This window comes from Hemitrygon akajei, chromosome 7 (assembly GCF_048418815.1).
Source record: "Hemitrygon akajei chromosome 7, sHemAka1.3, whole genome shotgun sequence".
NCBI classification, from domain to species: Eukaryota; Metazoa; Chordata; class Chondrichthyes; order Myliobatiformes; family Dasyatidae; genus Hemitrygon; species Hemitrygon akajei.
In genome coordinates this window covers 110,394,908-110,409,284 of record NC_133130.1, presented here as the reverse complement: position 1 = coordinate 110,409,284, position 14,377 = coordinate 110,394,908, and the positions used below count along the sequence as shown (strand labels likewise).

Genomic DNA, 14,377 nt, shown 5'->3' with positions numbered 1-14,377 from the left:
TTTGGCAGCACTTTTCTGAGGTTGGCCTGGTTAAAGTCCCCGGCTGTAATGAGCAAAGCCTCCGGATACCTGGTCTCAAGTTCACTGATGTTGGCATACAGTGTATTCACAGCACACTCCACGTCCGCCTGGGGGGGAATGTAGACCGCTGTCAGTATGACCGAGGTGAATTCCCATGGCAGATAGTAGGGACGACACTTCACCGACAGATGTTCCAGGTTTGGACTGCAGGAGCTTGTCAGTGCCACTGTGTCCGAGCACCATGCAGTGTTGATCAGTAGGCAGACTCCACCTCCCTTCGTCTTGCCCAAAGACGCCGTGAGGTCCATCCGTTGGATTGAAAATCCCTCTGGTCGGATGGCACAGTCGGGGGTGGCAGGGGAGAGCCAGTTCTCTGTGAAACAGAATACACAGCAGTTCTGCATCTCCCTGCAGTAGGTGAGTCTCCCTTTAAGATAATAAATAACAAGTAATACCCTGGTTTAAGATTTCTACTGCTATGCTACGAGGTATTTTATTTTAGCAGACTTTTGTCAAAGCAGTGCGTGTTCTGGCTTCGTCTAAAGATAAGGAGCCATGCTGTCCAACTTAAGAACGTCGTGTCAGCCAATCACCACAAAGCTCCAAGACCTAGGCAACTGGATCCTCAATTTCCTCACTTGCAGACAGACCCCAGTCAGTACAGATTGCCAATAACGTCTTATTCACGCTCACCATCAGCACGGGTGCACAACAAGGCCGTGTGCTTAGCCCCCTGCTCTACTCACTTTATACCTATGATTGTGTGGGAAGTACAGCTCCAATACTGGTTTTAAGTTTGCTGACCACATCACTGAAGCATAAGTGGTGACAAATAGCCATACAGGATGGAGATTGAAAATCTGGTCGAATGGAACCACAACAGCCTTTCGCTCAACATCAGCAAAACCAAAGAGTTGATTATCTACTGACTGCAAGAGGTGGAAGCCAGGAGTCCGTGAGCCAGTTCTCATTATAGAGTCAAAGGTGGAGAGGGTCAGTAACTACAAATTCCTTGGCGTTACCGTATCAGAGAATCTGTCTTGGGACCAGCACTTAAGTACCATCACAAAAAAGGCATGAGAGTGCCTCTACTTCCTTAGAAGCTTGTGTAGATTTGGTACATCACCTAAAACCTTGACAAACTGTGGAGAGCATCCTGACTAGTTGCTTCACAGCAATGCCCAGGAAAAGTCTACAACATGGTGGATACAGCCCAGTCCATCACAAGAAAAGCCCTCCCACCACTGAGCATATTTACATGGCGTGCCATCACAAGAAAGCAGCACCCATTATCAAGGACCCCCACCATCCAGGCCATGGCCTCTTTTCACTACTGCCATCAACAAGGAGATACAGGAGCCTTAGGTCCTATGCCACCAGGTTCAGGAACAGTTATTACTCCATCTGGCTCCTGAACCGCGTGGATAACTTCAATCACCACACCTCTGAAGTGACTCTACAACCTTTCAAGCACTCTACAATTCATGTTCTCAGTATTATATATTCTTTATTTGCACAATTTATCTTCTTTTGCAATTTTTCAGATGCTTATCAGATGTTTGTTTTTCTATTTTTTTTTCATAAATTCCATTCCATTTCTTTATGTTGCTGTAAATTTCTGAAAGCAAATGAACCCCCAGATAAGAATATGGAAATAGATGGGAGTGATGCTATTGCAGCTCGGAGTTCAGAGGTTAATTCTGGTGTTGTCTGTAAGGACTTTGTACGTTCTCCCCATGAACACGAGGTTTTCCTTCCACATTCCAAAGACGTACCAGTTGGTAGGTCAATTGGTCATTATAAATTGCCATGTGATTAGGACAGTGTTAAATAGGTGGTTTGCTGGTGGGTGCAACTTGTTGGGCCAAAAGGGCCTGTTCTACACTGTATCTCTAAATTCATAAGTATATGTACCTTGATAATAAATTTACTTTGACTTTGAACCTAATCATTCTGTTAACATGTTATTGGTACATACATGAAAGATTTTTGGAGTTCCCTTGTATCCTTTTCCAATTTCCTTCTACATTTTCTCTGCCTAAGTAGCCTTCTGCATATATTATCCTCCAATACTTTGGACATCCTGTGTGCTCCAAATGCTTGCCCACAATTCCTGTCCTCCCTTCTCAAGAATTTGATATGCATTGTGGCCTTCAGCACTGAACTAAAATCTCTACTCGTCCTGACTTTTCTCTCTACAATCTAATTGGGATAATTGCAGCCCCAGCTTCTACTATTTTTTATATGTTTCTTTGAAAGTAGGCTATTAATTGGTCATTTTCTTTCTTCTGACTTCCGGATGCATGGTATCACCCATAGTAGCACCTTTTCTAGTCATTAACTCAATCTCAGCACCATCTCGTCTGTACAACTGCCTTGTCCTTAGAGATGAAATCCAGAAGAATGAGGATGTAATTGTTCCTTCGTCAGAAATGGATAGTTGTGGACCCTACAGTGGATCATGAGCCCAGCCTTCAGGGCACAAATCCACACGTTGAACATGGGAAGATTAGTTCACACTCATTGACAGAAACAAGTTCTTTGAAATGGGAGGATGTTGCCATACAGCGTATTAACTGATTGTACTTCCCAAGTTTCAGTCTGAATCACAAGCAACTGAAACATTTTCTTTTAACTCAGCTGTTCTTGGGTCTGATAATTCCACCCTGCTTGTTATTACAGAATGGCCAAAACAAGAATCATGGAGGCAAAATAAAACAAAGTGCAGTAACATGGGCAAATAAAGCTACTGATTCAGGAGAGAAACACCTTCAAAGGAGTCTAATGTTTCTTAAGTTACAGGTTGTCAGGAAGCCAATCAACCTATAATGGAAGATCACAGATCTCAGAGGGGAGGTTTGGTTAGCACAATGACATTTTGGGCCATGATCTTTCATCAGAATGGGAAAGATGCAAATAGACAAGGGAAAGAAACATCGAGGGAGCAACTCCTGTGGAAAGCCGATATTGGGGGAGGAAGGGGAAAGTAAAGATGTGTTTGGAGGTAGGATTCCACCACAAATCTCCTTCCTGGCACACATCCTTGAAAGTGACAGAGATGTTACCTCTGCCCATTCACATCTTCCCTCTCCTCCACTCAGAGTCCTAAACTGTCCTTCCAGCTGAGGCAACACTTCATCTGTCAATATATTGTGGTTGTACTTGGTGCTCCTTTACATTGGTGAAACCTAACACAAATTGGGGTACTGCTTCATCAAGCACCTCCACTCCATCCATCAAACGCAGAAATTCCTGGTGGCTAACCATTTTAACTCCTATTCCCATTCCCGTTCCAACATGTTGGTCCATAACCTCCTTTCCTGCCATCATGATGCCAATCTCAGGGTGGAGGAGCAACACCTCATATTCCATCTGGATAGCCTCCAACCTGATGACATGAACATCGATCTCTCCTTCCGGTAATTTTCTTCTTTTTCCTTTTCCTCTCCTTCTTCTTCTATTCCCCGATCTCTCGACTCTTACCTCTTCTTCTCACCTGCCTATTATCTCCCCCGGTGCCCCTCCTCCTTCCCTTTTTCCCAAGGTCCACTCTCCACTCCTTTCAGATTCCTCCTTCTCCACCCATCTATCACCTTCCAGCTTGTCCTCCTTCCCCTCCCCCCCACCCCTTTATTGTGGCGTCTTCCCCCTTCCTGATGGAGGGTCTCGATCCGAAACGTCAACCGTTACTCATTTTCATAGACACCGCCTGACCTGCTGAGTTCCTCCAGCATTTTGTGTGTGTTGAAAGGAAAAGTAGTTAGCATTAAAACACCCAGCTTGAATTCAGGGCTCCCTTTCCATAAAGCAGTCTCTTAATCTGCAAGTCATTGGCTGTAACATACAAATGAAGGAATTATGTTATTGCAGTGAGATTGGTTTCGAGTATGAATTGACAGCGCAAGCAGCAACTAACAAAAGTGGAAGCAGATGAAATCTGTGCAAATGGTAGGCCAACAGCACCTATCAGAAAATAAGTTTATTTCTGATTTCCTGGCTGCTAAAATAATATTGCCGCCTCCAAACTGCATAAGAAGCCAAATAAAGATGAAAAGAGGATGCTTTAATCACCAGCTCATCACTGCAGTTCTTTCTGAATATTTGTATTACAGAGTCCCATCGACTCGTTGGTTTTTTTTAAGAGAGCTCTTAGATATCTACAGCCTGTTAAATGCTGTCTGTTTTGTGCAATGTGGGAATTACATTCTTGGCACTTGCAAAACATAACTGAATGTGTAACTCACCTGGTGGTACTGTATGGAAGGGTCCAACAAGCAGTAGTGAATGATTGTGGTCATGCCTTCAAGGAGAGTGAGAATCATATCTGGCGCGATGCTCACTGCCATCCATGTGGGTCTTTGGAAAAGCAGACAAAGCAGATTTAATAGGCTTAATAAAGCATTGTGTTAAAACAAAAATACAACCTTTAATCAGTGCCTGAATACAGCCAATTTTGTAGTCTCTCATTTATTTAATAATTCAAGCTTTATCTACTGTGCTAACCAGGAGTTTTTTCAAAAATGCTCCCAAAGCATTGGGTTTGTTCCTAAACCAGAGATTTACGTGTATCCTGTTTTCCCTTCTTCTCCAAAAATAACAATTTTGGAACCAATATTTAAGTTTCAAACTATAAAATCAGTGAAGTATTTGTAAAATTAGATGGTAAATATCATTAATGCGAGCGATTCTGTAGGTGCTGAAAATCCAGAATAATACATACAAAGTACAGGTCAGGCAGCATCTATGGAAAGGACTTTTCAGGCTGAGGTGAGTGTTCAATTATTGCATATATTCAAGAATAGCAGAGAAATTTTTGAGAATTAAGGAAATTAGAAAATGTGGGGTTCTGTCAGGAAAGTGCACTTGGGGAGCAAGGATAACTAGGATCTATCTTTGTACTTTAAAAGATATTTTACTGCTACTTTTTCCTCAGCTATGATGAAAAGATAGTGGCTTAAAAGGTCAGTGCTCTTATTGGCATGAAATATCAACTTTTTATTCCTGCTGAGTTCCTCCAGCAATCTGCATGCATTTTTCCCTGTAAATATCATAATCACTCTTTGCCATAACAAAGTGAACTGAAAGTTAATCAAGCAAGCTGGATTTTAAGGATTGCAGTTGTTTCCTGATACAGCCTCAGCCATGTTTATTTTTCCTTTCTGATCACTCCCATGCCAATTTGGCTTTCATTTAGCCCTTTCTACCTTCTCACTCTGAGGGCAGACTTATCATTAGAGAAATACATTTTGTTTTAAATCGGAAGTCACAAGTTCATAAGTTTATCAGCTTTATCTCAGCTGTCCAAATTTGTACAATGTGCTCTCAGTGCTAATAAACGAGGCTGCTGTCAAACTCTGCATTGAACTTCACAGGCTTCTTGTCGCTGGCTTTATGGAGACTCCTAGCTATGTTCTCCCAACTCATGTGGGACAAGTTGAAGATCAGATACCAGTGTATCTTGTGCCTCCGCTGGGCTCGCAGCCGAATCCAGTGGTGCAGCACTAACTCAGCCTCCCGCCTCTTAGTTTTAAACATACAGATTTGAATGGAGGCGACAATCTTAATTTCAACCAGAGGGCCAGTAAAGGTAAATGGTGATCCATTTATTTCATAGCTGGAAAGGTATACAACATGGAATTAGGACCTTCAGCTTTCAGAGTCCAGGGCAACCATCACTAATTTACACTGTATCAATTCCATTCTTTAATCTCCTCATAACTTATAAACTATGTTCAGACTCTCCTTCCACTGGAGGGATTAACAGCACGCCATTAATTTACCAACCCACACATCTAGGCATATGGGAGGGAATCTGAGCACCTGCACAAAAAACCCACATAATCACAGAGAGAACGTGCAACCTCCACAGAGACAGAACCTAAGGTTAGCATTGAACTGCGGTATCTGGAGCTGCGACACAGCACGTCCATGACCATAAGATATAGGAGCAAAAGTAGGCCATTCGGTCCATCAAGTCCGTTCCGCCATTCAATCATGGGCTGATCCAATTCTTCCAGTCATCCCCACTCCCCTGCCTTCTCTCCATACCCTTGATGCCCTGGCTAATCAAGAACCTATCTATCTCTGCCTTAAATACACCCAGTGACTTGGCCTCCACAGCTGCTCATGGCAACAAATTCCACATATTTACCACTCTCTGACTAAAGTAATTTCTCCACATCTCTGTTCTAAATGGATGTCCTTCAATCCTGAAGTCGTGCCTCTTCTCCTAGACTCCCCAACCATGGGAAATAACTTTGCCATATCTAATCTGTTCAGGCCTTTTAACATTCAGAACGTTTCTATGAGATTCCCCCCTCATTCTCCTGAACTCCAGGGAATACAGCCCAAGAGCTACCAGACGTTCCTCATATGGTAACCCTTTCTTTCCTGAGATAATTCTCCTGAATCTTCTCTGAACCCTCTCCAACGTCAGTATATCCTTTCTAAAATAAGGAGCCCAAAACTGCACACATAATCCAAGTGTGGTCTCACGAGTGCCTTATAGAGACTCAACATCACGTCCCTGCTCTTATCTTCTATCCCTCTAGAAATAAATGCCAACATTGCATTCGCCTTCTTAACAACCGACTCAACCTGGAGGTTAACCTTTAGGGTATCCTGCACAATTACTCCCAAGTCCCTTTGCACCTCTGCATTTTGAATTCTCTCCCCATCTAAATAATGGTCTGCCCGTTTATTTCTTCCACCAAAGTGCATGACCACACACTTTCCAATATTGTATTTCATTTGCCTCTTTGTTGTCCATTCCCCAAACTATCTAGGTCTCTCTGCAGGCTCTCTGTTTCCTCAACACTACCTGCTCCCCCACCTATCCTTGTATTATCAGCAAATTTAGCCACTAATCCATTAATCCCATTGTCCAAATCATTGACATACATCTTAAAAAGCAGCTTGTCAAAGGCCTTCCGAAAATCCAAGTACACCACATCTACTTCAACTGCTTTGTCTACCCTGCTTGTAATTTCCTCAAAAAATGGCAGTAGGTTAGTCAGGCAGGATTTTCCTTTCAGGAAGCCATGCTGACTTTGGCCTATCTTGTCATGTGCCTCCAGGTACTCCATAATCTCATCCCTAACAATCAATTCCAACAACTTCCTAACCACTGATATCAGGCTAACAAGTTTCCTTTCTGCTGTTTCTCACCCTTCTAAAACAGCAGAATAACATTTGCAATTTTCCAGTCATCTGATGCAATGCCAGAACCTATCGATTCTTGAAGGATCATTGTTAATGCCTCCGCAATCTCTCCAGCTACTTCCTTCTGAACCCGAGGGTGCATTCCATCAGGTCCAGGAGATTTATCCACCCTCAAACCATTAAGCTGCCTGAGCGCCTTCTCAGGCGTAATTTTCACTGCACATACTTCACTTCCCTGACACTCTTGAATGACCAGATTACCACAGATGTCTTCCACTATGAAGACTGATGCAAAATGCACATTCCTCTGCCGTCTCTGCGTCTCTCATTACAATATCTCTGGCATCATTTTCTATTGGTCCTATATCTACCCTCAATTCTCTTTTACCCTTAATATACTTCAAAAAGCTTTAAGCTCGCCTCACCCTGCCACCCATTTTACTTCTTGTGCTTAATTAACTTCAAGTGGGATAGGGAAGATAGGGTATCCCTGTCTACTGTTAGAAAGGACACAGATGAAATGCAGAGGGTGAGCATAGGTGGTAGGTTGGAATGAGCACAACCAGTTCCAACAGCAACTGGATCATCCCAGTGTCTTCATCTCAGGGCACAGATCTAAGGCAGACTCAGCTGTGGAACTCCTTAATTGATTAATCTTCAATGGTTCCATTGGTGCTGGTCCTTCACCCATAAATATCTGACACTCTTCACAGACAGATCAATAATTAGCATGGATAGAGTGAATGCACACAGTCTTTTTCTTAGGGCTGAGGAATTAAGAACTAGGGGGTACAATGTTTAAGGTGAGAGGGGAAAAGATTGAACAGGGACCTGAGGGACAAAGTTTTCTCCCATAGCTGGTCAGTATATGGAATGAGCTTCCAGAGGAAATAGTGGAAGCAGGTACTGTCATAAGGGGACAGGAGGCTGGACCCAAGTGCAGGATGCAGGCATGAAGTACTAGGGGCAGGACGGGAACAACTAAACGAGAGACAAGACGTGGTGACTGTGGTGTACGTGAGGGATGTGACATTCAAGGTGATTCTGGGGTTCCGGGAGAGTCTTAGGGTTCAGGCAAAGCAGGATCCCGGAGTTTAGGCAAGGCAGGATCCCGGAGTTCAGGCAAGGCAGGATCCCGGAGTTCAGGCAGGGTCTAGGAGTTCACTGGGCGGGCCGAATAACTCCTGGGCTGGGCCCGGACCTTCCAGGCAGAAACACAGGGGCCTGAGCAGGTCGTGGGGCACCTGGGTAGGTTGCAGGGTGCAACCCATCAGCTGCAAGGGATGGAAAGGGGCAGAGTCCCCCACCGGGCAACGGCAGTCTGGCCAGGCTTGCCCGTTGGAGGCAAGGGATAGGAAGGGAACTAGGTCCAGGGTGACTGCCAGACTTACTCAAAGAACTCGTCTTTAATGAGGGGAACTCCAAGCCAGGGCAACCGGAGGAACAGGATAAGCAGGATGACCAGGATAGGCAGAACAACCCCCCAACTCCACTCAGTCCCAGAGCCCCCTATATACACTGCCAGCCGATGGGCATCAGGTGCACCTCCTTGAACCCCAACAAGCCACGATGATCCACGGGTGTGACTAACTGGGCTCAAGGGCGAAAGGAGGGATGGATACAAGACCCGGAGTCTGGAGTCCACGGACCGGATCGAGAACAGCATTAACAATTTTTAAAAGACAGTCAGACATGACTGAAAAGCTGTAAAAGTTTATAGGCTTAATGCTGGCAAATGATACTAACTTGGTGGGGTATTTTGGTTGGCAAGGAGCAGCCTATTTCGATATTGTAGAACTCTAACTCCTGCCCAGAAACTGAAATGTTTAACTCATTGGACTCACAGGTAGGATGAAGAATGAATGATGGGCTTTTTTTTAAAAAATCTGGACATCACGTGTAGTGGAGCTCCCATGAACATACAGATTAGCACCAGTAGTAGGCCAGATGGCCCCTGAAGCCTAGTCGGGCAATTAATAAGGTTGTTTCTGATCAGAGCTAATATCAGCTCTGCATTCCCATCTACCACCCTACCCTACCCACTGCTTGTTCAGTATGGGCCATAAAAAACCTTTGAAGACCTCACTTCTACAGTTCTTTGAAAAGAGGTGCTTGCCAAGTTGCAGAGTATTTACTCATTTACCTATTTAGAGATCGAGTTCAGCTCCTTCCAGCCCAATGAACCACACCACAACGCTACCACAGCACACCAAGTATCCTTAACTAGTGAGATCTAACGGTCTGACCTCAGACTTCCAGGAATACATTCCCAGTAAAAGGCTTCATACAAGCAAACTCTTCATACAGTTATACAGCATGTAAATAGACCCTTTAGCTCAACTCATCCATACCAACCAAGTTACCTGCTAAGGCTCGTCTCATTTGCCTGTGTTTGGCCACTATCTCTCAACTCACATACCTGTCCAATTTTTAAAATTATTGCAATAGTAATTGATTTTAGCAACTTGACTCTACTAACTATCCATTGCTTAACACACTAAATTACGCATATATAGAGAAGATGACCTTGGTTTAAAAACACCGTCTAAGAAATAATGTCATCTAGAACCTCGATCATTTAACGTCTAACATGCAAACAGCACAACGTTCCCCAGTACTGCACTGAAGGACCAGCCTCCACTACAAGCCACAACATATTGATATGGAAACACCAACGCCCAGGAACAGAAAAGTGGTGGGTACAGCCCAGCCCATCAAAGGCAAAGCCTTCCGCATCATTGAGCACATCTACAAGGAAGCAGCACAAATCGTCAAGAACCCCCATCATCCAGGCCATGCTCTCTTCTCGCTACTACCATTGATATACCTATATATAGGTATAGGAATCTTAAGTCCCACACCACACAGCAAACATAAGGCTGCTGAACTGGTGTGGATAGCTTCACTGAGCTCAATGTTGAACTCATTCCACAACCTAGAAATTCATTTTCAAGGATTCTACACCTCAGCATTGCTTATTTACTGTTATTTTTATTATTTCCTCTGTTGTCTTCTTCTGTACATTGGTTGTCCGTTATTTATAGTTTTTCATAAGCCCTATTGTATTTCTTCATTTTTCTGTAAATATCTGCATGGAAATGAATTTCAGGACAGTATATGGCGGCATCTCCATGCAAGACTCAATGCCAGTAAGTTGAAAGAGCTGATTGTGGACTTCAGGAAGGGTAAGACGAAGGAACACATACCAATCCTCACAGAGGGATCAGAAGTGGAGAGAGTGAGTAGCTTCAAGTTCCTGGTGTCAAGATCTCTGAGGATCTAACCTGCTCCCAACATATCGATGTAGTTATAAAGAAGGCAAGACAGTCTTTATTAATAAAGTAATAATATACTTTATTAGGAGTTTGAAGAGATTTGGCATGTCAACAAATACACTCAAAAACTTCTATAGTCGTACTGTGAAAAGCATTCTAACAGGCTGCATCACTGTCTGGTATGGAGGGCCTACTACACAGGACTGAAAGAAGATGCAGAAGGTTGTAAATCTAATCAAATCCATCTGGGGCACTAGCCTACAAATTACCCAGGACATCTTCAGGGAGCGGTGTCTCAGAAAGGCAGCGTCCATTATTAAGGACCTCCAGCACCCAGGGCATGCCCTTTTCTCACTGTTACCATCAGGTAGGAGGTACAGAAGCCTGAAGGCACACACTCAGCAGTCCAGGAGCTTCTGCCGCTCTGCCATCCGATTCCTAAATGAACATTAAAGCTTTGGACACTACCTCACTTTTAAAAAAAATATACAGTATTTGTTTTTGCATTTTTTTAAATAATCTATTCAATATACCCAGTTGTTTTATCTATTATTATTTTTCTCTCTGCTATATCATGTATTGCATTGAACTGCTGCTGCTAAGTTAACAAATTTCACGTCACGTGCCGGTGTTAATAAACCTGATTCTGATTTCTGACTTAGATAATAAATTTACTTTGGACTTTGGGCTTTATTCTTAATCATCGATGAAGAGATCTAAGCTGTCCTGAACTGTTATCAAGCAGCATCCACCAAGAGAGACACAGGAGTCTGTGAACACTGGGCTCTGTTTTGGAAGAGCTCAGTGGATCAGGCACCATCTGTGCAGGCAAAAGGATAATTAACTTTTTGGGTTGAGACCCTGCCAAAGGAAGGCAATGCTTTTTTTACCTACTACCTACGATTCAGCATTCCATGTTTGGTATAGGAAGGGCATTAGACATTTTGAAGATCTCTTCATTGATAATCACTTCGCTTCTTTTCAGCAGCTCTCTGTTAAGTTCAACCTGCCTAACGCTCACTTTTTCAGATATCTCCAAATCCGACACTTTATTGCTCCTTTAATTCCTAACTTTCCTGAAATGACTGCGAAAAATGCTATGGACCTATTTCTTTCCATTAATCCACTAGGTAAAGGTTTAATATCAATTATCCGAGATAAACTAGCAGCCTTACTACGGGCCCCTGTGGATAAAATTAAAATGGCCTGGGAGCAGGATTTAAATATCTCCTTATCCGAGGAGAGCTGGGACTCAGTTCTCAAATCGGTTAACTCAACTTCTCTTTGTGCTCGCCATTGCCTTTTACAGTTTAAGATTGTTCACAGAGCCCATATGTCTAAATCTAAACTATCTCGATTCTACCCTGGCATTAGTCCGCTCTGTGATAAATGCAAGAGGGGCGTGGCCTCTCTCATCCATATGTACTGGCTCTGTCCTAGCTTGGAGAAATTCTAGAAAGATGTCTTCACTACATTATCGGGTATTCTGAATCAGCACCTAGAACCAAACCCCTTAATTGCTCTGTTCGGTTTTTGGGGCGAGACAGATTTATGTCTGGGTCCGACTAAATGCCGAATACTATCCTTTGCCTCTCTCCTGGCTAGACGCTTGATCCTCCTTAGATGGAGAGATGTTGTCCCGCACACTCATGCGCAATGGCTTAACGACATTATGGCCTGCTTGGACGTCAAAAAAATTCATTATTCAATTCTTAATTCGGATCTAAAGTTCCATAAGGTCTGGGGACCTTTTATCGAGTACTTTCATAACCTTCCTCTTGACTAGGGTTTTTTTTTCTTTTTTTTTCTTCTTTTCGGTCCCTTGCTTTCAGCTCCCTTTTTTTTTTCTGGTAGTAGGCATTATTACCCTCTGTTGCTAAGTGTATTCACAGTCTGGGAGTTTGACTGTCCTGACCTATACTCTCTATATTGTGTTGTGGTCGGTCTGGAGTTGTTGTTTTTTCTTGTGTTGTGGGGCTTGGGGAGGATACTAAGCTTACTTGTCTTTAACTTAGGTGCTTTTTTGTTAAATTCTCTTCCTTTGTAGCATATTGTTATTGTATGCTTAATTTTGCACTGTATTAATGCTCCTCATTGGGATTTGGGGCTTTTAATTTGTAAAATGTTTTGAAAAACTAATTTAAAAATTTTTTAAAAAAGGAAGGCAATGAAACCAAAGGGGTGAGGCAAGAGCTGGCAAGTGATAAGTGGAACCAGCTGAAGGGGATAATAATGGGCAGATGAAGCCACGCTGGGGGTTGGAGGGGAGGGTTTAAAGGATGGAGAAAGCCAGAGAGGTTATGAGACATCAAAGTACTGCAGATTATGCAAAGAAAGATGGGGAATGGAATCAGATAATGGAGATGGACAGATGGGAGAAGTGCGTGGGTGTTAGACAGATGGAGTAGGTGGAACAGGCAGAAGAGAATTGGGTGACAGGGCTTTAGGGTTGAGGATCTGCAAGAAAGGGTGTGTGCAATGGGGCTTGGGGAGCATCAGAAGGTGAGGAAGTGGGGAGGGGAACTGAAATGGCTAACAGCTAGGAGCAGCCAGAGCTTGGCACAGTGGTTGTCTAGTCTGCACTCAGTGTTCCTAACATTGGGAACATCAAATGCAATAAACCAGTCAGGAGGAGGTGCATGTGACTGCCTGCCTCACCGGAAGGGCTATTTAGTTAGTGGCGTCTGGCCATACTTACACCTCCTACAGTAGCATTTACAAAGAACTCTGTTGTGTATTCAGGAAGGGTTCTGACGACAACAGATCTCGGCTACAGATCTCAATCACGTTTTGGTCCAACCATGAACAAGGGCTGAATTCCTACAGTGAGAGTGGCTGCTCCTGATGTTGTGCAAGGAGGTAACCAAGAAGCCCAAGCAAAATTATAATTAGTGGAAATCAAAGGAAAAGCTCCAAAATCATCTAAGCTGCTGACACAGTAGAACAAACACTCTGGATCCTGCAATGCATGACCCAAATCATTACCCAAAGACTTTTCATCATTTACAAAGGGAATGCTCAGTGTGATGGACGATATAATGATATTTATATAGGCCAATGTAATTCCCTAACATTCACATCACGATGGCTTCCCCCATAGGCATCTTCAGTTTCTTAAAATAGAATAGTATAGCATAGAACACATACAGCCCATGATGTTGTGCCAACCTTTTAACCTACTACAAGATCAACCTATCCCCTCCCTCCCACGTAGCCCTCTTTTTTCTATCCTCCCTGTGTCTATCTAATCTCAAGTTTCCTGAATGTATCTGCCTCTACCACCATCCCTGGCAGCACATCCCACACACTACCAATTCTGCGCAAACCCCCCCTCTCCAATCCTTTCCTCCAATTACCTTAAAATGATGCCCCCTGTATAAGCAGAACATAAAGGCTGCTCATCAAGTTATAGTGTGCTCCATTTGGCTTCAATTACATTATTCTGGCGGGGTGGAAATGAACATGGAGTTCTTGGAATAGCAGCCATGGATATGGGAAGTGATTCAGGACTTTGAAGAGGAAAAGGGACTGGAAGTGGGGAATTGCTGGCAAGGACGAAGAGGTTAATGGTTGTTCTTTTTTGATGCAAGGATTGATGATACAGGATATGAAGAGATAGGGAGCACGAACTATAAGCAGTGGTCTGTATTATGATGATGAAATACTGTTCTTCATTGTTATTGCTTTGAGAATTGACAAGAAGATCAGAACTTACACATAGTTTTACATAACTTTCACATGAAGAAATGAGAAGTTCCTGTCAGTGACTCAGTACAGTACAGATTCAAACAGTACACCTCCGCGGGTTGCAATATTTGCAGACTTCACCTATGGAACCCGCAGAACTGAACATAATCTGGCTATGAACTAGTCCACTATTAAACCCTTCTGAGGATCCAATGCTTATTTATACAATGAGT

General features: G+C 43.3%; 1 protein-coding gene across 6 annotated transcripts in view; it reads right to left on the bottom strand.

Moving 5' to 3' along the window:
* dop1a (DOP1 leucine zipper like protein A) overlaps positions 1 to 14,377 on the bottom strand; it is a 182,781-nt gene that overhangs the window by 47,361 nt on the left and 121,043 nt on the right. For all 6 annotated transcript variants that reach the window (XM_073051710.1, XM_073051712.1, XM_073051714.1 and 3 more), the window contains one exon: positions 4,266 to 4,377. In XM_073051710.1, the coding sequence (XP_072907811.1) occupies positions 4,266 to 4,377 (112 nt within the window). The remainder of the gene's footprint in view (positions 1 to 4,265; positions 4,378 to 14,377) is intronic.